The 27,129-nt window shown below is 39.7% G+C and overlaps 1 protein-coding gene across 1 annotated transcript in view; it reads left to right on the top strand.

Annotated features, from left to right (window-relative positions):
• DNAH11 (dynein axonemal heavy chain 11) overlaps positions 1–27,129 on the top strand; it is a 420,238-nt gene that overhangs the window by 283,230 nt on the left and 109,879 nt on the right. Inside the window, exons 57-60 of the mRNA XM_082257534.1 lie at positions 12,367–12,600; positions 13,882–14,028; positions 19,417–19,530; positions 24,624–24,767. Of these exons, the coding sequence (XP_082113660.1) occupies positions 12,367–12,600; positions 13,882–14,028; positions 19,417–19,530; positions 24,624–24,767 (639 nt within the window). The remainder of the gene's footprint in view (positions 1–12,366; positions 12,601–13,881; positions 14,029–19,416; positions 19,531–24,623; positions 24,768–27,129) is intronic.

The following is a 27,129-nucleotide window of genomic DNA, read 5'->3' as shown; positions in this document are numbered from 1 at the left end:
GCCTGGTGGATTGATCATGTAATGTAATATGATTTCTATACAATAATTGTAATTCCTTGGTGAGATCTTGAATCTTAGCGGTACGTGCACGGTTTTTTCTAACTGCTAACGAGATTAATTTACCTCTTATATAGGCCTTGTGAGTGACCCATGTGTTTGGGATTGAGGTGTCCACAGTAGGGTTTAATCTAAAAAATTCGGATATGGAATCGGAGAGTTCCTGAGAGTCTATCGGATTGGCTAATAGGGAGTCATTAAGTCTCCATGAGAAGGGAGTAGGAGAGAGACCTATTCCTGATGTGTCATATAGCACCATATGGTGGTCCGACCACACGCATGGAACAATGCTAGCAGAGATCGAATTGGCTAAGACCACTTGTGAGCAATAAATGTAGTCAATCCTAGCTGAAGAATTGTGCGGGTTAGAGTAGAACGTAAACTCTTTGGAGCCCATATTAAGACACCTCCATGTATCTACTAACTGTAAGTTATTGAGTCTACGCTCCAAGGATCTGGGGAACGTCTTGGAAGTCGAGTTTGGGTTGCTCCTATCCATGGTGGGATGAGAGACCATATTGAAGTCACCGCCTAGGATAATGTGGGAAGAGTGATGTTTTTCCAATATGTTAAAAAAATCTGAGAAAAATTTAACTGTGGCTCCATTAGGGGCATATATATTAGCTATTGTTAATTCCTTTCCCATAATGCGTCCCTTAATTATTATAAAGCGACTTTCTGTGTCTCTATATACTTCTTGGACATCCAGCGGGAAAGAATTATGAACGAATATTGCTACACCTCTACTTTTAGAGGAGTGTGTGGTATAAAAGGCCTGGTTATATGTCTATAACTGCTATTTTCAAACGTTACCAAGATTACTGTAATTCAGGATCCATGTGCTTTGCCAGTACTTGCTATGTGACAATTAAATCTGAAGTTTTGTTTCATTGGATACAGATAATTTAAAATCCGCTAGTGTTAGAACACATCTGTAAGTGCCTAGCAGAGACACAATTTGAATTTTATGCATTAGTCAATGACACATGGTACATTTTTTTTAGAATATACCTCTATGTAATTTTGCATGTATATTAAATACATTAATTGCATTTCATTTTGTTTTCTAATATATTTTACCCCACTTTTGGAACAGTGTTTTGTATAGCAATCTGACTGTTGCAGAGGCTTGAAGATCCATTTGTAAAATTTCAGCAATTTTTTTTCAGGACAGATTTCTTCACATATGGCTATAATAATGTTGAACTCCAGTCAGATATAAAGGACACTTTGTGGCTAAAGCCCGCCACGGCTGAAATGCATCAACTTTCTTTGTATTAGGATCTTTCTACTCTTAATGGTTTTACTATGAATGAGATTATATGAGCACATTACACAAAGCTGCTGGACTCTTCGTTTAAATATAAAATACATGCATTAATGCAGATCTGTAATCATCATTGTTCATTTTTTAATTCAAGCATTTTAAATACCTAAGTTTGACTTGCAATTGGCCTTTTGCAGTCTACTATAAGTCTGTACAAGAGAGCTCAAAGTTGCCTTTAGTTAAACTTTAAGTGCCGGTTCACACTGGAGGCAGGCATGTCTTTTTTGGATTTAGTGTCTGGGGGGTCTAAAAAGTGTACCTGTGGAGATTCATCTCTGTAGCATGTCCAGAACCAGAAAAAAAAAGGATTTTTCTTATAATTATTAATACAGCAGTGTGGGTTCAGTGTGGGTTCTGGACATGCTACAGAGTTGAAACTTCACAGGTACACTTTTTAGACACCCCAGACACTAAATCCAAAAAAGACATGCCTGCCTCCAGAGAGGCCCAAAAAATGCCCGATAAATGCCAGCAATAAAAAATGCAAGGTGTAGAGAAGCCGCCACACTGCTGTATTAATAATTATAAGAATAGTGCTTTTTTTTTCTGGTTCTGGACATGCTATAGAGATGAAACTTCACAGGGACATTTTTTAGACCCCCCAGACACTAAATCCAAAAAAAGTCATGCCTGCCTCCAAAAATGCCCGATAAATGCCTGCAAGAAAAACGGCCAGGTGGAGAGAAGACATATTCATGTGCTAATACAAATTTTAAGAAAAATGTTTTTTTTTTGCTGGTTCTGGACATGCTACAGTGATGAAACTTCACAGGGACACTTTTTAGACCCCCCCCCCCCCGACACTAAATCCAAAAAAGTCATGCCTGCCTCCAAAAATGCCCGATAAATGCCTGCAAGAAAAACGGCCAGGTGGAGAGAAGACATATTCATGTGCTAATAAAAATTATAAGAAAAATGCTCTTTTTTTCTTGTTCAGGACCATTTTTATGGAAAGGCGGATCACAAGTCGCTTCAAATAAGAAAAGGAGGCGACTCCCATTGAAGTATATGGGACAAGTCGGATCACAAGTCGCCTCAAAGTAGTACAGGACCCTTTTCTGATGTCAGAGCGACTTCAGTAGTGCCAATTAAGACGGCACTCATTGATTAACATTGCTTTTATGTCAAGCGACTTGGGGCGACTTGAGGGCACACAAGTCGCCTCACAAGTCGCGCTACTGTGAATGGGCTCTAAGGGTTACTTTATGAGTTTATGTTGTGTATTGGAAGAATAAATATAAGCCTACGGCATAGATTGAGGGATAGTGTGAGGGTTAAGGATTAGAGGATAGATTTACAGCTATCAATTGATATTTATTGATAATCGCAAGCTTTGTATTGATTGCATACCTTTTATTTGTATTGCTCACTGCTCTTCTCATGTTGACTATTTTTGGTAAGAGCATGTGAATCCATTTCCCTTTACTTACTGCAACTCTTTGTGGCCTTTCTGCCATGATACACAAAAGGATCCTGTGTGGAAACCTTTTTTTAGTTTTTGAATTTGTAGCGATGTTAGTGGAATAGTTGCTGTTAGGAAGGAAAGCTTGCGACTGGAAGAAAACAAAGATGCCTGAAGATATAATGTATGACACTAATATCCCTGGACTCTGCAGGCAGTACATGCAAGAAAGGTAGACGGCAGGGGAAAAGTATTTAAATAAAATAAAATGAATTGATGTCTACTTAAGTTAAAGGATGTGGTAGATCTTAGTTATAGAGAATGGAAAAAGGAGGGTAGAGGTCTGCTTTAAGCAAACCCAAACACTAAAGCCCTCTACTCCACCCCTAACACTTAAAACTTGACACATAAGCTGTGACCTTTTATTAGTGCCACAATAAAGGTATATTAACACTTTCTTTTTAATGTGACTCGTTAGTAAGTATCCACCCTTAGATCAGCAAAAAATACATTATAAAGTGACCACTCTATACCTCCCATCCATTCACTCATTAAAAAAAAAAAGCCCTACCCTAACTCCTTAATGTGACTCTCCCTGGCACCCCTTCCGCTAGTGGAGCCCTGTACCCAATGCTGCGGTACAGGCCCACTGCTGACCAATTTTATTGCTATCCCTGGTAATGTCCCCACACTGCTGCTAACTTCTGGAGTCTGTGAAACCCTGCTGCTGGACAGCCAATGCCAAATGCTCACAACATCAAAGCAACATGGTGGACACCCGAAAACCAAAGTGGGCACCCCAACTTTGCAGTTAGGTAGGGAGAAGACTTGGGACCTGGCATGTGACCACTAATTCAGACAAGTATTTGTGGCATTTAACTTGGTGTTTTTTTGTTGCATATATTTTAGGTAAGTTAGAGGATAAGGGGGTCATGTTTAGTGGGAAAGGGGTTCATCTCTAACTCACTCTATCCAAATTAAACTGAAATTCAAAACAATAATAATAAGAATTGTATATTAATTCATAAATAAAGTTCATAAATAAAGTGCATGTTTGAGCAAAAATATCAAATTAGTCTTGTAAAGTGCAATTTGTGCTCCAATGTTCTTGTGACAATAAAGTGCAGATAACGACAATATGGTGCCATGCTCCCCTCCTCATGTGCCCTCACTCACCAACTCCTAATGGATATTGTGCCTGTCAATGTAAAAACAATCCTCATAATCCAATGACAGATAGGCTTCAATTCCTCAGTACGTCCCAGCAGGAGAATGGATCAATTGTGGTGGCATGTAAAGGGAATCAGAAGATATCCATAGCACAATCCCATTTTATTAAAAAATATTAAAGTATTACAGATGTAACACTCACAAGTAAACTTGTGTATAACAGCATATAATGTTAGCTTGGAACACAACACTGGCTGTGATGTTACCAGAAGTTCCAACCTAATGCATTTCGCTCCTTCTTCAGAGATTGGAAACGGTGATGAGTGGGTCTTTTACAGAGATGGCTCCTTCTACTACTCCCATTCAACCCTCCCAGTACAACCTATTACCACTTCTGCACGTGTAGTCTGTGAATCCATGGTAAAAATTCAGGCATAGTTGTTATCGTTAATTTACCCTGCCATGATCCAACAAGGGTTCTGATCATAATCTTACCATTTAACCCTTACCACCCCACTACTTGTTTGCGGTAACTTTTAAATCCATATGTTTTTGAATACATGAGTGATTTCTGCTCCTAACAGTACTATAAAAAACATAATAAAACAAATAAAATGTATGAATAAAATCTATAAATGGAATAGTGTGTACTCCCAATTGGGTGTTCCCTATATAATCAGATACTCCTATACCCCTTTACATGTGCATGTTATCAGCCATGAAGCATGCACTTACACCTATCTCTATAACAATAATATGGAAACCCCTACCCCTAAGCTACGGGGGAGGAGCGAAATGCATTAGGTTGGAACTTCTGCTGACGTCATGTCTAGTGTTTGGAGCACATGCTGTGGAGTTGTGTTCCAAGCTGGCATTATATGCTATTGTACAAGAGTTTACTTGTGAGTGTTACATTTGTATTTTAATCATTTTTATAAAAAATTGAATTATGCTATAGATATCTCCTGATACTTTTTACATGCCACCGCAATTGTGAGATCTATTATCCTGTTGGGACGTATGGAGGAATTGAGACCTATCTGTCATAGGATTCTGAGGATTTCTTTCACACTGATAAGCGCAATAACCCTTAGGAGTTGGTGAGTGGGGGCACATGAGGAGGGGAGCACGGCACCTTATTGCCCTTATCTGTACTTTATTGTCACAAGAACATTGGAGCACGGATTGCACTTTAGAATATTAATTTGATATTTTTGCACTTAGAAGATGGCACGAACATACACTTTATTTATAACATTTATTTATGAATTGATATATGATTCTTATTATTATAGTTTTATATTTAAGTTTAATTTGGATAGAACGAATTTGAGATTTTGTATTGTTTGACTGCCCCTGTATAAAGAACCATATTGTTTTAAGACAGTGCTGGGTTTGACACATTACAAATAAAATGATTAGCAAAATAATACTCTATATTCTCACATACAGCCAGCCGGTGGTGCTGTCAGCTCGTTAACACCTGTTGATCACATTGTTCGACTCCTTTTTAGAAAAATGTGTTTTTGTGGAGCTCAAAAGTTCAACTTAGAATTTACACACAATTGAATAATTCAGAGTTTTGATCCCTTTCCTCACTCTCCCTCCCTTTTGCTTTGCACAGGCAGCTTGATATGAGATTTCAATCAGAGGCTGAGAGTCTAACCACAAACAGCTTGTGCTCTCTCTTTAGAAATCTCATTAGGAAAAACAATATTAACAGTTTAATAATGTGGTAATGAAAAAATAAAAAGAATATTGTCCCAAACAATTATAGTTTCCCTTTAACACTGCAGCTTCACTCCTTTTTATTGCTCCCCTGAGTAGTTTTTACACAAGGGACTGAATGTGTGGGCAGTGAACTTCAGTATTGCTTACCACTGAATTATCATGAGACAGAATTTGCTTAAATTATTTTATTTAAACTTTCATTATAATACACCACTTACTCAACTTGTTAGCTTCTTGTCAGTCACAGTATGAAGAAGGAATTGTAAAAATGCATTGGCACTTATTCAGATTGGCATTAACTGTTACTTTACCTATTAATTAGCATTTTATATTATATTGTAAAACAGGCTGTTGGAGTAAAAAAAAAAAAAAATAATAATATCTAAAACTGATTGGCAGAATAAATAATTTATGTTAATGAAATTACTGCAATTAGTGGTTGCACAATGACCCTTTCAGAAGCCACAGCTGTTAAAGTCAGGAAGTGCTGTCACCGCTGACCTTATCATAAGAGAAAGTTACAAATTACAAATGCAAAGGAGGCAAATCATCAAAGAATCCAGTTCAGCTACGATTAGTGTTTTCTGCAAAAGCAGCATGAATTACAGCCAGCTGCTCCGTGGCTTGACATGCCTCTCACGCTGTGCCACTTTGTTAAGCTTTATGTTACAACAATAGTTATTTTACCACTTGAAGACAACGTATCCAAAGCCATTTCTGACTTTTCTGGAGAACTGTCTTCTACCTCACATAGAATTATAACAGGTGCATAGGGCCAGTATGACAGTTCAGCATCTTGATACCAGTATCTTTATACCAGGAACATAGTAGGAATTGTAAACACATGTATGTAAGTCCAGTAGCTGACAACTGTAACAGTGTTTTAGAGATAAGTGATAATGTGTAATTGGTAACAGAGTAAATTGAGGCTTTAGAGCAAAAGTTAAAGCAGCCATTTTAATATTATTTGCCATTTTGATAATTAAATACATAAAGGTGTTGCTCAAAGCAGAACATGGTTGAAATACATTTATGTAAACCATTTTAGCAAAAGTTATATTTTAATTGTGTTTAGCAAGTCTTGTGATTCACACACTTCTGCTACAGTTTATTACCATGTGGGTAGCACCATTATTTCCTAATTAGCTTTGCACAGTCAAGGAAAATATGCTGTTTTTGTCAAAAGTACAAGTGTCCCAATTGACAGATTTTTCTCCTTTTCCTGTTTTGATGACTTAAAATGTTTGATTTCCTTCTTACTTTCTGTCACAGTGATCACTGGGACAAATAGAGAGAATAACTCTACCCATTAGGGACACAGGCAGGATAAAACCTGACTGATTGTCTAACCCTTCACTACTTTATCCAAAATGTTTGACTTTAGATACACTTCATGCCATCCCCATTTTCTGTCTACGTGGTAGAATATTATTTCCTAAGAAAAAGTTTTCCTCGAGTAATATGACTGAGTGTATGCTATTCGTACCCATAGTAGGGCCCAGGAACAACAGTGCACATTTAAACTGAAAGTTGAAAGGATTAACACATCGCTATTCGATTTTTGATATATTAGACCGGTCATAGATGGGAGCGGGTTGGGGGAGGTTTGGGCTGCCTCCCTTCCACTTGTCTCCCATCTATTCATTAGTAGCCATGTGCTTTCATTGTGGAGACACTTAAAATAGAAAGTGTTAGGACTGCAGATAACACAGGGTGCCGTGTAGTGGCCCTGCAGCTTATACATGCGTTTTGCAAATGCGTGTCAACTAAACCCCTGTTCTTTATTCATGTCATGAGACAGGTCTACTTGGTTGGTGGCAGACTGGAGGGTGAGTACATCAGACTGGGGGCTGGCTGGCTTCCATGCACCTCTTTTAATCCTTTCAACTTTCAGTTTTTCTGATACAGGTATTGAGACGCTGGGCATTACCTGCTGATGTCTCACTTAAAGTCCCACATAGCCTATATTTTTCAACAGTGCACATTTTGCTTTGTTATCCTACCAAAAACACACAGTAATTCACAAAATGCTTTAAAAATATACCTAACCTTTGACCCATACCTTGACCGAAACACTAACCCTTGCACTGACCTAGATTAAAACCTTTATCTAGATATTTTTAACTTTTTTTTAACACACTTTTTTTATTCACATCTCTTAGGGATGATCGAACTTTTGAAAAGTTCGGTTCGACCAGAACACCCGAATTTCCCGAAAGTTCGGTTCGGATTCCAGAACCCCATTCAAATCAATGGGACCCGAACTTCTGGAATCAAAAAACACAATTTTGAAGCCCTAAAACCCAATAAATGCCCCTAAAAAGGGCCTAGGGTTCTGGGTCATGCCCCAGGGACTATGAATCAGGCAAAAAAAAGTTCTTAAAAATTGTCGTTTTTGATAGAGAGCCAATTATTTAAAAAATTATTGAAAAAAAAAAAAAAAGACAGATTTCTTTGGATTTAGTGTCTGGGGGGCCTAAAAAGTGTACCTGTAAAGTTTCAGCTGTGTAGCATGTCCAGAACCAGAAAAAAACTGATTATTTTTTCTTAGAATTTCAGTAGCGCAGGGATGGTGTTACCCTCCTTTCACACCTGGTCGTTTTTGTTTCAGGCGTTTTTTTTTACTTCTGTATAGGGGTATATATATATATATATATATATATATAATGTGTGTGTATATATATATATATATATATATATATATATATATATATATGTATACCCCTAACCCAGAATCTGCAGAGTTCGGTCACCCTGACATGGCAGAGTCAGTTCACCCTAAACTACACTATGGTCACCCTGACATGGCAGAGTCAGTTAACCCTAAACTACACTACGGTCACCCTGACATGGCAGAGTCAGTTCACCCTAAACTACACTACGGTCACCCTGACATGGCAGAGTCAGTTCACCCTAAACTACACTACGGTCACCCTGACATGGCAGAGTCAGTTCACCCTAAACTACACTACGGTCACCCTGACATGGCAGAGTCAGTTCACCCTAAATTACACTACGGTCACCCTGACATGGCAGAGTCAGTTCACCCTAAACTACACTACGGTCACCCTGACACTTAATGCTATCCCTACAAAAACTAGATTTTTGAATCTAACTATAGTGGTATATAGTACCCTAACTACACTGCATATCCCTTTCCTCACACTAATAATTGCAAAATGACACTGGAGCTTTACAAGCAGCAGGAGAACCACAAATTCATCCACTCTCTTCCACAGCCCCTGTATTACAGTGCTAGAGGTTTGGCGGGGCTATGTTATATACTGGGGGGCGTATTCACTCCTGATTGGCCTCTGGACCCCGTAGTCACTCCAGTCACATTCCTAGCAGACTCCTGCCCCCTCAATTGGCTTTTACTGATGTTTCTGGGCCAATCACAGGCTTTTAAAGCCCAGTTACTGTTCCATTGCATTTTGGGCGGTTCTGGTGGCTAAATTCTGAACTTTTGCCGCAAAAAGTTCGGAATTCGGCCAAATTTCGAACACCCAATGTTCGGGTCGAACAGATCATAGATACATAGAACATAGAACATAGATCATCCCTAATCTTTATCTCCTGCAAGGAGAGGAAGATGCAATTCATCTTTTTCTCCATTGAGAAGAGAAAGTACACACAGTGGCGGGCTGCACAGGGACCAATCACAGTGATAGTCAATCAGGGGTTCTCAAAGCGATCAGGTGACCTGCAACCAGAAGTTCCAGGTCCCAATCCTTAGTATGAGACATGGGGATCTTGTTGAGAGACGGTCTCTGTGCTGGGAGCGCACTGTGTGGTGCACTCCCAGCATGAAGACAAGTATGCAGATATGTGGCTTCATAGATAAAGGCCCATTTCAGTGAGGCTGCATATCTGCATACCGTCAGCAGGAAGGAGTAATGAACACAGGAGGTTGCTTGCTCAACACGGGCACCGTTAAGGAAACCCTTTGCATTTTCTCAATAAATACAGAGCTTTCTCTGGTTGGGCAGTGATGTCACAGTTTTCATTGATATAGTGGATAGTGTTTTCTGAATGGTGCCTGTGTCAAGAGAGCAACCTCCTGTGTTCAGAAAGCAGCAGTGCAGCCACTCGGCACCTGGACCTGGAAGTAAGGAATTCAAGGCAACATATCCTCACCACTTGTCAAGCACAGCAAAGTCTGCCGCACATCTAAAGCCAACGGGAGCAAAGCTAATTTAGTAAACATACTAACAGTAGGACATTAAGCATTTACTGTTGAGCCACACCCTAGGGATACTTGCACATGGTACTGATGTTTGAACATCAGTATTCCTGACCATAAGTTCTTGAATTTATTTTGCGCATGCATGCGTAAGATCAATTCTAGCTCTCATATTTCCAATTTAACCCTTTCAAATGTAAAATACTGACCAGCAACTCAGATTTCTGTATCTTTGTTTTCTCTCGTCTATACACAGAGCATGTTTATGCACTTGTGTATACAGACACATTGAAAACAATGGGCTGCATTTAGATCAGTAAAAAAAAAAAAAAAGGCAGTAGTGTGCAAAAGGGCTAAATGTGTTTATATTTGAGACACCAATTGGACATAGTTTTTTTTTTTTTTTTTGTGCAAAATGGCCTGCTTATTTTTTTATTAGTCAACAAATAGACAAGCTTGAAAAAATGGATTTTACCTTTACCAGAGTTGAATCAAATTTTGAAAAGCCCTTCCCAATGTTATTCTTTTTTTCATACTGTAATGTACAGTGACAGTAGATTGGTTCAAGATCACAGGTCTGAAACCAGCAGCTGTCAGTAACAGTGCACTTTCTGGTCTAAGAGTACACACAAGTATGCACTCCAAGATTAAAATGGAACATAAACTGATATATTGCCAGCCCAGGACACCATGCTTAAGATTGTTAATCAGCAAATTGACTTCAGGAAGTTAATTAAATTTGGTATTACAAGAAAAAATCTTTTGCACCGAAATGTATGTTTTCTAAATCACGTGCTAAAAATCCATCCTAATTCTAGGTTGTAACACTACCAAATCTAAAAGCCAAAGGAGTACACATTGTATGGGGCACATACCGTAAATTCCAGCACAGATATGTGTCCCTGGTTACACAGTATACGTACACATTTTGGTTTGTCCGTCTTTGAGAAAAGACAAATAAAATGCATGCTGGTTTAATGTCAATAATAACCTAGTTTTTCTCATACAAAATATTAACCCAGGAAGTCAATCTGTTAAAATGCTTCCCTCCTTTAATAATTGTAAAATATGTAGTCATTTACCTGCATCATTAAACAGTCAGATAGCATTCTGTAATACATCTGGAACTGGAACAATTATTGACAGCGCTTCAGTAAATTATGTGTAACTTTGCCCAGACTAGGTGTTCCTCATCTAATTCTTATTAATTGATTTCCAGACTTTCTGTGATTAATTGAAGGGTGTTAATCGTATAAAGAAAGTCATAAATAATTGGTATATTGATGAGGTTTTGAGTCCACAGAACGCAACTAATTTGTAAGCCTGTGAGCACAACAGATACTTAAAGAAATTTGAGCTGCAGGATTTCTTGGTCAAATACATATACAACATCACATTTTCCAATTATAAAAATTATGAAGATAAATATCCTGGGTTTCTAAATTATTAGATCTCCGTTAACAAAGACTGTAGTGTGCACTGTGGTGCCCATACACACAAACAGTAATACAAGCCCTCACATCCATAAAAACACCACTGACACCAAACGTAAAGGGTGTACTGAGCCAGTTTATCCATTATTGTAAAAGCAAAATATGTAGGTGACAAAGCAACGATAGACTGTGGAAGAGCTTATTTGTCAATAAACATCAATATAGGCAAAACCAAATCACTTCACCATCCAACCTCTTCATTGCTGCTCTATATAAAAGTGTGGTGCTCAAATTGTTAAAAACACAGGGTCCCCTCAAATGGGTGCACTTCTCTCCGTTCAGCAGGTGATTTATGAGCAGATCCCCTGCTGAATTGCAGCAGATTGGGACGGATGTCATTTTTGTGACATTCGTGCTGTTCTTTTTTTTTTTTATATCCGCTATTTGACAAATGACTGTGTTGGATCTATGGGCTGCTGGATGTAAACAGGCTTCAGTTAGTTTATGCCATGCTACCTCTAATTCTTCAAGTTTATGTCTGGGGAAAAATGCAGCCCTTTTTTGTTTTTATCTTTTTTCCAGACCTGAACTGACTTAGAGGGGCGGATGCCAGTGTATGGGTTCCTAAAAAACGGATAGGTGGACATGATCGGAAAGCCCATTTAAGGGGCTTAAAACCTTCACAATTGAAAAATCTAGGCCTTGTACCTTTTCTGTATTTTGTTCTAAAATTACTTTTTACAGTTATTGTCAGTTAGTCTTTCATTTTTGGACCAAATATTCTGATAAATGGCCTATCTTTGGAAAGACAAAATCACCATTGCTAGTTTTTTTTTTTTTATAGGATGGAAAATGCATTTATCTAGTGACTTTTACTCTATATTGCCATTGTTTAGCACTGCCCAATTGTGGCTCAGCATCCAGATTTTTCAGGATTTATTAACCTGGTGAAACATGTTAAAAATCTGGTCTATTAACTTCACTGTGCCATATTTACTCTTTCATACACTTTAAAATATTTAGCTTCACATATCTTATTTCATTTTATGCATTTTTATTTCAGCCAAATGTTAAAGAGTCAATCAGTCAGTTCATGGCCTATGTACACACGTGTGTCAATGAAATGAGTACAAAATACTACCAGAATGAGAAACGTTATAATTATACCACGCCAAAAAGTTTCTTGGAACAGATTACCTTATACAAAAATCTCCTAGATAAAAAAAGGAATGAGCTATCTCAAAAAATGGAGCATTTGGAAAATGGTTTACAGAAACTGAAAACTACAGCATCTCAGGTAAACTTTCATGGATTTTAAATTATTCTTTAACTAGACATGCAGGAAAGTAACATACAGTACCTGACATCTGAAATCTAGTTACATAGTTGGTAAGGTTGAATAAAGACACCAGTCCATCCAATTCAACCTGTGTAGGTGTGCATGTTCATAATCATTTCCCGTATCCCTGTATATTGTGTTCGCTAATATACCCATTCAAGAGTTTTTTTACAAACTATCGATCCTTCCCGCTGACACCAATGAATGTGAAAGTGAGTTCCACATTCTTACTGCCCTGACAGTAAAAAAAAAAAAAAAACCCTATGCAGTTTAAGATTAAATCACTTCTCCTCATAAAAATGATTTCCTGTGCACTTAGGAAGGAGTAAACTGGATGCCCACCAATAGTCTGAGTCCCTAATGTGGACCTCCTCTCTCGTTTCCAAGCAGAAACCTAATGTCCACTCAAGTAATAGCGGCTTGTTGGGCAGAGGAGACGATGTACAACAATCGTGTAGAGTAGGGATCTTCAAATTACGGCCTTCCAGCTGTTGCAGAACTACACGTCCTATGAGACATTAAAAAACTCTGACATTCACAGACATGACTAGGCATGAAGGGAATTGTAGTTCCTGAACAACTGGAGGGCCATAGTTTGGAGACCCCTGCTGTAGAGGTTAAAAAAAAAAAAACAACATAAGCTTTAAAAGGAAAGAAGAAGCAGGTGGGGGCGAGAATAATAAACAACATTCCATGAATTTCCTGATCAACTAGTGCATGGGTCTACAAACTATGACCCTCCAGTTGTTCAGGAACTACAATTCCCATTATGCCTAGTCATGTCTGTGAATGTCAGAGTTTTACAATGCCTCATGGGATGTATAGTTCCGCAACAGCTGGAGGGCCATAGTTTGGAGACCCCTGAGCTAGTGGGTTCTTCCCCCATAGTACCTATACAAGTTGTAAGAATTTCCATTATGGCTATCTGCTCCGCATCAGTGCACTTACCTTTCTGGACCTTTTAAATGAGAGCAATCCACAGAGGAATAATTACCATCCTCATTTAAGTGTTCCTAATTTGTTCTTTATTATGACCGTGATGGTAGGTATTCCTTCTAAGCAGTTGACTGTTGTAAGAACAGACCTCCAGTAAAGAAAATTATGAAACTGAACAAATAATTTACACAATGTACTGTGTTATTTTGCTGTACATCTTTTGAACAGTTACTCAATAAAGACATTTCGTTATTAAGCAAGTTAATGCACGGGTTTCCCAGGAAAATGTCCTTTTTTCTCCAGGTAGAAGACCTTAAAGCCAAACTTGCCTCTCAAGAGGCAGAACTGAAACAGAGAAATCAGGACACTGAAGCGCTAATTACTAAAATAGGACTACAGACAGAGAAAGTGAGTCAGGAAAAGACCATTGCTGATGCCGAAGAGCAAAAAGTAAGTGTATCACAGTCATTTCCTACTAACATTTAACACAAAGTACATCTTTTGTTGGCAAACCATTTTTAACAAGCCTCTCTGTCCGGTAACAGGTTGTATGCATAATTGTGATCACTGGACCAGTAAAAGTATTTTTCCAACTTGTTTACCACCCGACCTTTCCCTGAATTTCCTCACCTTTAGCTCCTACTGTAATTTGAAAGAACAGTAAAGAACTCAATTCAGTGTGTGTCTCTGCTGTTATACCTTAGATCAGTGTTTCTCAACTCCGGTCCTCAGGGCACACTAACAGGCCAGGGTTGCAAGAAAACTGAAACACATCACAGGTGATATCATTTGCTGCTCAGTGATTGCAGTATTATAGTCTGTGTCTCCCCAAGGTAATACTTAAAATCTGGCCTGTTAGTGTGCCCTGAGGACCGGAGTTGAGAAACACTGCCTTAGATGTACAGTCATACCTGCGTTCACCTTATTTTCTTAAGCAGGGCCGGTACAAGGGGTGGGCGGGAGGGACGGCTGCCCTGGGCGGAGTGTGGGAGGAGTGTGGGAGGGGGCGCCAAAACACTGAAGAATCACCTTTATTCTAAGCTCCTGTGTTGCTAAAACATGTCCAAAATCAGAGCCAACAATGCGCCCATATCTTCTGTAGGCTTCCCGCCCCTTGCTGGAAAGGAGAGAAACACTCTCCTGGGCACAGGTTTCGTACAGGCTGGCTGGTTGGATCGGGACCGTGAGAGCTCCTGTACAGGTGGGCGGAGCAAGCAGAGCACACTACACTGCAGCCTCGTTCACTGCTTTCTGCCCAGCAGACATCAGAGCTCTCCTCTCCTCCTCAAGCTGAAGATAAGAGACAGATAGCAGACTGAATTTCCTCCTCCTGTTAGTCCCGATGTGTCCTGTCCTGGTTTACTGTGCAATGCTGTGCTGTAAACCTGTACTGACCCTTGCAGTGCAAGTTTACTAAAGAGAAAGTAAAATGTTTTGAATAGGTTAGGAATATAATGGGACTTTTCAGGCTCCATATACTGTAGATGTTATCCACATACACACTATATCTTAATCCTGCCTTTTAATAAGATATAGTGTGTATGTGGAATACATCTACAATATGTAGAGCCTGAAAAGTCCCAGTATATTCCTAACCTATTCAAAGATTGATCATAAACAAGTGATGTGTTGCAGCCCAACTCCAGCAAAGTGAAACAGTCCACCATTGCAGTGCTGGGGGAAATAGCCTCATGTATACTTTCTCCAGCCAGCTACAGTGCTCTCCTCTACCACCCAAAGTCTCATCACATACCATACAGGAACATTAACCCTGTATGGTATGATGAGGCTGGAGTGTGACCCAGTCAGTCACAGTTTACCCAGGAGCTCCTGAGGACCAGTCACAGCACTGGAGAGAGCCTACTGGAGCAAGGAGTAAGGTAAAGCTGGGTACACATGAAACAAAATTTGTTCGGGTCAGCAGGGACCAGCTGAATTTTGATATATGTGTGGCCTTGCCTGTTAGAAACCGCCTGTCAGAATGGGAGCTTCTGTAGAATGGGAGCCTGCTGGAAAACCTTGTTCGATCAGCAGCTTGCAGCCAATCAGCTGCAATGCTGATCAGTGTATTCTGACAGAGAAGAGTCCCCAGCGTCAGAATACGTCTCGTGGAGGGGATTTCTTCATCCACCTCTTGTGTGGATGGATGAATCTGTAAGTGTTTTTTTTTCAATTCAGCCCACTGGCTAAACCAAAAAAAAAAACCTATGCATGTGTGCCAGTTTAAGTGCCGAATCACACTATTGCAATGCCAGACATCGCATGTGATTTGCACCACATTGTTATGCAGATCACATGCGATGTCTGTGCAATGTGATTTCAGCCATAAAAACTTTTTGGCTGAAATCGCATCCCATTTGCACAAGAATGGAGCAGGGCCCTTTTTTTGGTTCGCACTGGAATCGGATTGCATGGGTGTTCACACCTATGCGATCCAATTCCTGCACCATTTCACAGTTTGAACTGCGATCTGCGAACCAATCTGAAAGTGTCATCATTACCTTTACATTGACACCCCCCAGAGATTTGCAGGTCTCAGTGTAAACCACTGTGCGATTCTGGTGCAATGCGGGAACCGGCACTGAATAGCAGGGTTTCCCGCATCACACCAGTGTGAACTGGGACTAAGTGGTTTTACCCTAATCCTCTGCTCCTAGAATAAAAAAGTCCCATACACACAATGAGAATATCAAACCATTTTTTTTTTTTTTTTTTACATGCTAGTCTTAGGAATATACTGGGACTTTTCAGGCCCCATTGTAAGGGTTGATTTTTTGTTTTTTTCCTGAAGTTGGGATTTAAACGTTTATTTTGAAAAAAATTCAGGGAAGACATTTGGGTTAGACAGGTACATTAGTTGGTGGTTTAATGTATATATTGAGTGTTTGTATGTATGTATTCATGCATATATGAAATGCCTCATAGGGGTAAAGTATTCAGTCCTGACCTTAGCACTCTATACATAGGTGTAATTATAAGTGTGGTTATCAGGCATGGGTAAAATTATTGGTCATGCACAACCCAGGGGGGGGGCGCAGTTTTGCACGTTCGCCCTGGGCGCTGGATGACCTTGTCCCAGCACTGTTCTTAAGTGGTGAACCCTCCCCATTCAAACTGGAAGATCTTCTAGTCCTCATCAGCACATATCTGAGTCCCTTGCCTGAGAGCATCTGCCATGTCCAGGAAAACAGACATACGTTTTAGCCATGTTCTAAAAAAATTAGACGCTATAAAAAGTCTAAAAATATTAAAACACTTCTTTTAATTATTTTATTGTTTCCCAGTATGACAGCTTATTTCAAGTTTCCCTCCAGATAAATATGCAGACTGCCTTTGCTGCCCACCTTCACAGAATTCTTGTGGGTATGCTGAATCAGTGGCCTCAATACTTAGAGCAGCATTTCTCTACCGGGGTGCCATGAAGTGTCTTCAGGGGTGTCGCAGCAAAAGGACTAAAACCTGCCCCAACCAGCAAAGTTCAGAGTTCAGTATTTTGTAATGCAGAGTTCAGTAAACTCTGAGTTTCAAATTATTGAACTCTGCCTTACAAACTACTGTACAGTTCAGTAGTTTGTAAGGCAGAGTTCATAGCGTTTCATTTTTTTGACTGGTTTGCCTTGGGTTTTTGGCAAATTTTAAAGAGTGCCTTGGTTGAAAAAAGGTTGAAAACCACTGTCTGTTCAAATGACTGGCTTCTGCTATTCAGAACAAATAGGACTGTGTTGCACAAACATGTGCTGTGCGTTGGGATAATGTGCATGTTACCATGAAGTAATAGTGTGAATGGGCCCTTAATGTCAAAGTCTGGGCGAAGGTGCACTTTAATTTGAGCCACACATCATGAAGCTCAGTAAGTACAGAAAATCTTCCCACAATTGGCACATTCCACAATAAAAGTTTTTCCTCTGTTAGTAGAACGTGGAAGGGTTAGAACCTATATCAGGTTTTTACTCATCAACAAAAGACCGGCCACACACTGATGATCTCAACATTCAAAGAAATGTTAATCTCAGAGGTTCAAACTCTTCCCCTCTCTAACCAAAAACTAAAACAAAAGGCATTATTCCAGCCAAAGCTTTTTATATTTACTTTAAAATGTGGATAGAATGGGGAAAGCTTGGAACCTCTAATTATTACCACTGTCTGTGTCCCTCAATTCCTATCCTGCTGGGACACAAATTGGGAGGATTATCTCTAGCTAGAATGCAGGCCGCATTAAAAAAACAGATATATTATTTAACCCTTTCCCAGTTCATTAAAATTCTGGCTTATGTTTCTCTTTAAATGTTTGTAAACTAAAGATTTTATACAAATTTATATTAAACCTCATGGTATAAACTTGAATCAAAACGACTAAGTGATAGTGCTACTCTACATTTAACCATATAGAGATGTAACTTGTACCTTTCTGCTGCCTTTGATACGGTTGACCATCCCCTCCTCCTCAAAAAACTCCATGCCTTTGGTCTCTGTGACTCTACTCTTAACTGGTTCTCTTCCTACTTATCCAACCGCACCTTTAGCGTTGCGTACAATTCTACTTCCTCCTCTCCTCTTCCCTTCTCTGTTGGGGTCCCTCAAGGCTCTGTTCTTGGACCACTCCTATTTTCAATCTACACCTCCTCTCTGGGTCAGTTGATAGCCTCCCACGGCTTCCAATACCATCTCTACGCTGACGATACCCAAATCTACCTATCCACCCCTCAGCTCTCTCCCTCAGTCTCCTCACGTATCCCTAATTTACTATCGGATATATCGGTCTGGATGTCTCACCACTTCCTCAAACTAAATCCATCCAAAACCGAGCTTATAATTTTTCCTCCACCACGTGCCCCTTCCCCGGATTTCTCTGTCAATATCGATGGCCTTACTATCAGCCCATCCCTGCATGCCAAGGTCTTAGGTGTTGTCCTGGACTCTGAACTCTCCTTCAAACCCCACATCCAATCGCTGTCCAAATCTTGCCGCCTCAGCCTCCGCAACATCTCCAAAATACGCCCCTTTCTAACCAAAGACACAACAAAGCTCTTAGTGCACTCCCTGGTCATCTCGCGCCTCGACTACTGCAACTCCCTTCTCATTGGCATACCTCTAAACAGGCTATCCCCCCTTCAATCCATCATGAATGCTGCCGCCAGACTCATCCACCTTACCAATCGCTCAGTGTCCGCTGCTCCTCTCTGTCAAGCCCTCCACTGGCTTCCGCTCACCCAACGAATCAAATTCAAAATACTTACAACATCTTACAAAGCAATCCACAGCTTAGCCCCTAGCTACATCACCAGCCTCGTCTCAAAATACCAACCTAATCGCTCTCTTCGTTCCTCTCAAAAGCTCCTGCTCTCTAGCCCCCTCGTCACCTCCTCCCATGCTCGCCTCCAGGACTTTTCCAGAACCTCTCCAATCCTATGGAACTCCTTACCCCTATCTGTGCGATTATCTCCCACCCTTTTAGCTTTTAGGCGATCTCTGAAAACCCTCCTTTTCAAAGAAGCCTATCCTACCAGCCCCTAATAAATGTACCTCCATTTTCTCCATCAACCCATCCCCCACGGTTATTGCCTTTTTGTTTCACTTTACCCTCCCTTCTAGATTGTAAGCTCTAACGAGCAGGGCCCTCTATTTCCTCTTGTTCTGAACTGTATTGTAACTGTATTGTCTTCCCTCAAATTGTAAAGCGCTGCGCAAACTGTTGGCGCTATATAAATCCTGTATAATAATAATAATACTCAGTAGGCAACTTAGAAGACCATAGAGCATTTTGTGTTGCAGGCACAAATTACATTTTTGGCATTAGCAATCATTGATGCAGAAAGAGAATAACTGTTTGACTTCTAGGTTGCATCGATACAATTAGAAGTGTCTGTAAAACAGAAGGACTGTGAGAATGATCTAATGAAAGCTGAACCAGCATTAGTTGCCGCCACTGAAGCTCTTGATACTCTTAACAAGGTAAGTAATTGCATGATACTTGGCTCTAGTTAGGATGTTAATTCATTGTTATTTAGAGTCAAGACCTAACTTATGGGATGCATCCTATTGCTTTGTGTTTGTCTTGAGGGCTATGGTAGCACGATGGCAGGACTGGAGTATCCTGATAGAGAGCTGTGTGGGGTCTGATGTCCCAACATTTATGCAGAATATCCACAGCATAAATTGCTAGCACAAATATTATACAGATAACCAGTTCAATTTAACCTCAGAGCTTATGTGAGGCTGATGGTTTTACGGGGTTCCCACGGCAAATTTTGTATTTTGATCATATTAGGTATTAAAATTAGGACCAAGAAAGTCTCTAGTTCAGTGCCCTTCATTCTCTGTAATATAAAGTGTATGAACAGTCCTTTATTCAGAATAAGACCCCCCTCAAGTACAGAATATCACAGCCAGTATCTCAGATGCCAATAGATAAGTCAACCTTTAGGCACCCACCCAAAATGGAATTGTCAGTTTTCTATGGGTGGACCTTTAACTTTTAGATATTTAATGTTTCAGCAAAATAAACCTTTAGTATTCTATCAGAGGTTTTTATCACAATTCTAGAACTACTGTAAATGCACTGTTAACAGGCATATGTATTTTTTATCTGCCTATGTCTTTGTAAAGTGATACACATTACATATTCCTGTGTTCTATCCACCCTTGGTGTGTCATATTCTGCACTTATCCTCTCTAATGAGCTCTGCTCGCTTATCCCCCACCCATTATCAAGAGAAGTAGGCACTTCTACTGCAAACCTGATTTCAACTTTCAGCTGGCCTGTGGAAACTTTATATAGGTTTGATTTTAGGTAATTAAGCTGGTTAAACAGCAGCATTATTACATGAGTCTTCATTACACAAGCAGATTATATGGCATTTGAAAGATTTGTCTGGAGTTGTCTCTAAGGGCACAAAACTAAGGCATTAAATGAGATATATGCAATACATAAAATATTTACCACTTGGTACAATAGATAATTGTGAGCATTATGGCTGAGATAACTGGCGCTTCAGCAGTAAACAGAACGCTTTGCTTCTCAGTAGGAGCTGTGATTTAACAACGCCTGACAAGATAATGTGTGGGGTTTAAAGATGTCTAACTGATGTTTTACAAGAATTCAATTGTATTTTCCCATGACCAGAGCTCCCTTTTCTTCTGCTCATCGGGGAGGCATCTTTCATAGAGCATTTCCTGTCCCAAATACTTGGCAAAAAATAAATGATAAATTTCGGTGCCAAAATGCAAATTGCTTTCCTTTTTTTAGATTTATATGTCTGTGTATGAGCAAGTTAAAATGAGAAAATATTTCACTGTATGGTAAATATAAGAACATCAAATTAGATCAACATTACTGTTGGAGGCTAAACATGCATAGACCTGTATTCCACATGATCTTGGACAGGGCAGGTGGCATTTTATTGTCTGTGAGTAACATCAGATACCCTACATTTACCAGGATGCTCTTTCTTGAACAACAGTTTTTGTTTCTAATATATAGCTTGTATTTGGGGGATCTACTCTTTATTTTCTCTGCTGCAAATTTGGGGGATCTACTCTTTATTCTCTCTGCTGCAAATTTAACCTGGTGATAGGAACAGTGTTTGATGGATAAATTGAGCACACAGATCTAGCTGCATTCTTCTCTAAACTGTTTTTCCAAGTATTGGTTTAGGTTTCTAGATGGCTTCTTTCAAAGCAGGGGTCCCCAAACTCTCTAAACAAAGGGCCAGATTACTGTCCTTCAGACTTTAGGGAGCTGGACTGTGGACAGTGAAAGTATAAAATGTCAAAAGTGAGGTCAGAGCTTGTTGGTCCCATAAAAGATGATCAGGATAAGTTAGTTCCAATGATGAGAGGGCAACTTATTAAAAACTTTTTCTCCCCAATTTTTAAAAAGGAGTATAATAAACAAAACAGTATTGTTAGTAAAGCAACATGGAATGTACCCTTGTGGCTAACAGAAGCCAATGTTCAAAAAAGATGTGAAAACTTAATGTAGCAAATAACTAGGACCGAATGGCTTACACCATTTCTAATCTTAAAGGAGAGCTTACTGACTGGAATGGTACCAGCTGGTTTTCAAAAAAGCCAACTTGGTACTAATCTTCAAAAAGGAGCTGAAATATATACCTGGAAACTACAGAGCAGTCAGCCTAACATCAGCAGCATGTAAACTATTGAAGGGATGATAAGGGACCACATTAAAAAATTTGCTGATGGTATCATTAGTAGTAACCAGCATGGATCTATGAAAGCTTGTTATTGCTAGAACAACCTGTTATCATTCTATGAGGAGATGAGCTGTAATCTGGATAGAGGAAGGCCTGGGACTGCGATGTATCTAAAGTTCGCCAAAGCATAACCTCATAAATGCTTACTTTACAAATGGAAGTATTTTTGCATTAATAACGGTGTATGTACCTGGATAGAAGAAGAGGGGTCATTAACATAGTCTATTGGGCGTCGAGGGGTTGCGGTGCAGAGGAATAATTTGGGGTGCATAGTTGAACAGAGAGAGGATTGGAGTGTAGGTATCAGTAGAGATGGGGTTTGGAGTGCAGAAGTGAGCATAGGAGGAGTTTGGGGTGCATAGTGGAATATAGAGGGGTTTGTAGTGCAGAGGTTAGCAGAAGGATTTAAGATGCAAAGGTGTACTGAAAGGGCATCGAAAAGGATGCAGAGATTGTCAGGGAGGGGGTCTCTGTAAGTATTACTGTTACATCACTGGTCAGTGTAAATGTCTCTATGAAATTGGTGGCTAGTGTAAATACACCTGTTCTATTGGGGTCAGTGTAGATGTCCCTATTACATTTCACACTGTATCACATATTTCTGAGTTTTTGTTGTCATGCTTGTTGGTCTCAGCTATAGATGCTTACCTCCACGACTCGTCTTATTTTTAGGTTATGAACCTGTATGCTGTACTTTTTTATGTTTTTCCTAAAAAATAAAGTTTTTTGATTTAAAAAAAATGCACCCATTACATTGGTTGTCAGTGTGATTTCCCCATAAATTCCCCATAAAGTGATATTAAAGTCTTGTTTTTTTTTTTTTTTAATAACAAAGATGTTATTTTTGCAGTTGTTTTGCACAGAGCAGCCCAAATCTTCCTCTTGTAGGCTCCCTTGCTGGCACCTCTGGCCCTTCCTGCTGCCAAGTGCCCGCACAGCAAGCACCTGCCTGTGGAGGCACCCGAGCCCAGCTGATGCTATGTGAATATATTCAGACATGGAACCGTAGCTCTTTCCCACCCCCTCTACCTCCTTATTAGCTCACTGACTCAGTCAATGGGGAGGGTGACTCCCAGACAGCCGAGGCTCTCGTACAACATTGCTTGATCAAGATGGGGCTCAGTTACATTGGTGGTCAATGTAAAAATCCCCCCTTAACATTGGATGTCAGTGTAAGTTCACCCTTACATTCGTATTCAGAGTAAATTCCCTTTTACATTGGTGGTCAGTGTAAAGTACCTCTTTACAATGGTGGTCAGTGTAAATTTCCCATTACATTGCTGATAAGTGTAAATTCTCCATTACACTGGTGGTCAGATTAAATTTTTCCTACATTGGTGGTCAGTGTATAATCCCCCACTACATACATGCAAGAGATTTCCAGCTTTGTGCTAAATGAAACAAAAACCTACGAAGATCTACAACCCATTGGCAATCACAACAAGAGTTGCAGCACTCAGAATGGTCAGAATCCCATCTGGTTGGTATCATATTTAGACAGCAGCAGCCATGGTTCTCTGAATGGCTGTTTCTGATTGGATGCAGTCACTTTTTTGGCTGATAATTTTCCACCCAGCTCCTTCGATTTTAAAGCTGGCTTTTGTTGAGTTGAGTGGTGCCGACATGGGACTGTACAAACCCACAAACAACCACCATGATTCCGCCCGCCATAACCATCTGATCAATCATGATAGTAAAGAAAACCATGAAACTGAAGTGTGGAAAATGATGGCCTCTTTATATGGGTTTTAAAACAAATATGATAACTTTCAACCTTCGTTGTACCAGACCTTGAACATTAAACACACAGACTAATATCACCATAAAAACTTTAACCAAACCATCAGCTCAGTCTTTCAGGACTCGAGTACCAAGCAACTATACCACCCACCAGGTACCACAATAAACACTGTCCACCCACACCTGTAGGGCAATATTACCCCGCTCAGTCTTTTAGGACTCGAACACTAAGTAATCGTACCAACCACCAGGTACCACCATAAACCACCACATACCTGTGGGCGACATTACCCCAATAAAGTAAGGACCACAACAAAGGGAAAGAGGGGGGATGACAGTTTGAAGATTCAGATGGTTTTACCAGACCACAGATGTTGGCACCTATAAAGGAAAACACCATCCCCATCGGTTGCTTGATTGGCTTTCAAATTTAGTTTCTAAGCATTTTTTTTTTTTAAACTGCCCAGGATCTAAGCAGTGATTAACTAATGGCAATAGCTGTCTGCTGTGCCTTCTTATCAGTGACCAGGATGTGAGGTTGGGAGAGATGTCCCAGAACCTGCAAAATAAACAGAAAAAGCCAGCAGAAATATTCTGTACCTTTTTATTGTGCTAATTCAGTTTAGAGTGTGAACCATGAAAGACCACACAGAAAGGAAAAGAGTTTGCTGTAGAGGGTGACAAGTCCCTTGGGGCCACTTGGCTAGCCCCGTGTCCCTAGTGGGGCCACCCATGCTCCCAATGTGACTGATTGAGCGGGAATCATGTATGGCCAGCTAACTAAACAAATATATACATAATTTTTACTAATAAAAATTACCTTCTTAGCTTTTTTTTTGTTCTTCTTATTATGGTAAATCTTCCTGTACATACAGTATTTTAAAATTAAATTGTGCAATTGGTTAATGCTATGTCTCTAAAACCACTGTCATTTTAAATGAATGTCCCATCCCTAATTAAAGTACATTCTCCTCTTACAATGGCTTCCTGGATGCACAACAAAAACAGGCAAATGGCAACTATGTAAATGGCAAATATGAAATCTGTGTACACAATCCATAATATTGCTACCCTTATCTTCTCATCATGTAGATAAACCTTACTGAGCTGAAAACATTCCCGAATCCACCAGATGCAGTTATTAACGTTACTGCGGCAGTGATGGTGCTGCTTGCCCCCCGTGGAAGAGTACCTAAAGACAGAAGCTGGAAGGCTTGTAAGATCTTCATGGGGAAGGTAAAATGTCTGCATTATAATATATTAATCTAAGATATTGGAACACGTTTTTTTCTTTTTTCAAAGAAAACATTTTAATCCATATTTACTGTAATATTGCTATTAAAATATTGTGCTTGTTTGCTGTATTTTTGTTTCCTGTTTATTTTACTATTACTAAAGCTGGCCATAAATGGGTCTCTCCAACATCTGCCCATCGCAAATCTGACTTGGACCTGGCACAGTACTCGCACTACACCTGACTGTTTGAAGGAGCACATTCATGGTACAACTAGCCCATAAAAAAGGACAGATCCTTACACAAGTTCTACAGTATATTGAGCTTCAGATGGGGGAAGACATTAGGGCTAAAACTTTTTTACCTTTCTCTTGGTTGTCTGCCTCTGGTTTGGCTAAGGACTGTCAAATTTCAAGAGGTGATAAGATATGGGCACCATCATCACATCAACTTCTAATCCAAGCCTTTTTCAGCTTTAACTGACTAGGTACCTTGTTTTTTTTTTCCTGGAACAGGTTTTATACAAGGAGGAGGAAAGATTCTTAAAAGGGTCACTAAGCACAGGTTACACATTGGCTCAAGTAAAAGTTGTTTAAAGGGCATTTAAGCATAAATATGCAAATGTTTCAGGTGGATAAAAGGACAGAAGACATGTAAAACAGACTTGTTGTGGGATACAATATATTTTTATAGTTTTTATATATTATAGAGTCGAAACTCACAGCTCAGAAAAAATTCTTATAGGTATATTAGTCAGTTCCAGACCTGCTCATAATAGTATGTGATTTTAGATGCAGCAGGTTGGTTGTGCAGAAAATAAAGAAAATAAAATGTGGATCTTCACATTCTGTATTCACTGTTTGAAAAATAAAGAGGCATGGGATGTTGATTGCTAATTTTTCCTGAGCCTCAGGTGCTCAGAATTTTGTCAGCACCCTCTATTCTGGTCCATGATTGTTAAATACAGTATCTCACAAAAGTGACTACACCCCTCACATTTTTGTAAATATTTTATTATTTTTTTTATGTGACAGCACTGAGGAAATGACACTTTGCTACAATGTAAAGTAGTGAGTGTACAGCTTTTATATCGGTGCAAATTTGCTGTCCTCTCAAAATAACTCAACACACAGCCATTAATTTTTAAACCGCTGGCAAAAAAGTGAGTACACCCCTAAGTGAAAATGTACAAATTGGGCAAAAGGGGCCACATTTTGTGTGGCCACCATTATTTTCACCTGGTTGCCGCCACACACGCTTTACACCATCTTAACTAAATACGTTTATCTTGGTCTCATCAGACCACAGGACATGGTTCCAATAATCCATGTCCTTAGTCTGCTTGTCTTCAGCAAAATGTTTGCGGGCTTTCCAGTGCATCACCTTTAAAAGAGGCTTCCTTCTGGGATGACAGCCATGCAGACCAATTTGATGTGCGGTGTATGGTCTGAGCAATGACAAGCTGACCCCCCCCCCCCCCACCCCTTCAACCTCTGCAGCAATGCTGGCAGCACTCATATATCTATTTCCCAAAGACAACCTCTGGATATGACGCTGAGCACGTGCACTCAACTTTTTTGGTATAGGCCAGTGCATTCCAACAGGGAATACGTTTAAAAGAGCTAAAATAAACCCTGGGTGGCTAAACTCCAACGTAAAAATGCATATAAAAACAAAAGAAAAGGCTTTAAAAAAAAATACAAGGTTGAGAAGTCATTGTCAGCATTCCAGCATTACAAAGAATGCAATAAGAAATGTAAGAAAGCGCAATCAAGGCGGCTAAGATAGAACACGAAAGGCACATAGCAGAATAGAGTATAGAAAAGAAAACTAGAAATTCTTTATATAAATAGTAAGAAATTGAGGCCAGAACATATTGGCCCCATAAAGGATGATGAAGAGAATTTGATTACAAAGGACAGAGAGAAGGCAAAGGTTCTGAATAAATAGTTCTCAGTCTTCACAAAAGACATGGGGTGATACAGTAACCTAGACTGTGACGTTAATCTTAATAACATGTCACAGGAAGCTCCCTCATGGTTAACAGAAGACAGGCTCAGAAATAGACTTGGAAAACTTAACATAAATAAATCACGGGGACCAGATGGCTTACACCCGAGGGTCCTTAAGGAACTTAGCCAGGTGATAGCCAGACCATTGTTCCTAATTTTCATGGACCATCTACTGACAGGAATGGTACCAGCTGATTAGAGAAAAGCCAACGTGGCACCAATATTTAAAAAAAGGGCCGAGATACAGTCAGGTCCAAAAATATTGGGACATCAACACAATTCTAATCTTTTTGACTCTATACACCACCACAATAGATTTGAAATGAAACAAGATGTGCTTTAACTGCAGACT

This window comes from Pelophylax lessonae (assembly GCF_965119305.1).
Source record: "Pelophylax lessonae genome assembly, chromosome: 5".
Classification (NCBI taxonomy): Eukaryota; Metazoa; Chordata; class Amphibia; order Anura; family Ranidae; genus Pelophylax; species Pelophylax lessonae.
The sequence above is the reverse complement of the archived record's forward strand: the minus strand, read 5'-3'. Positions and strand labels throughout refer to the sequence as shown.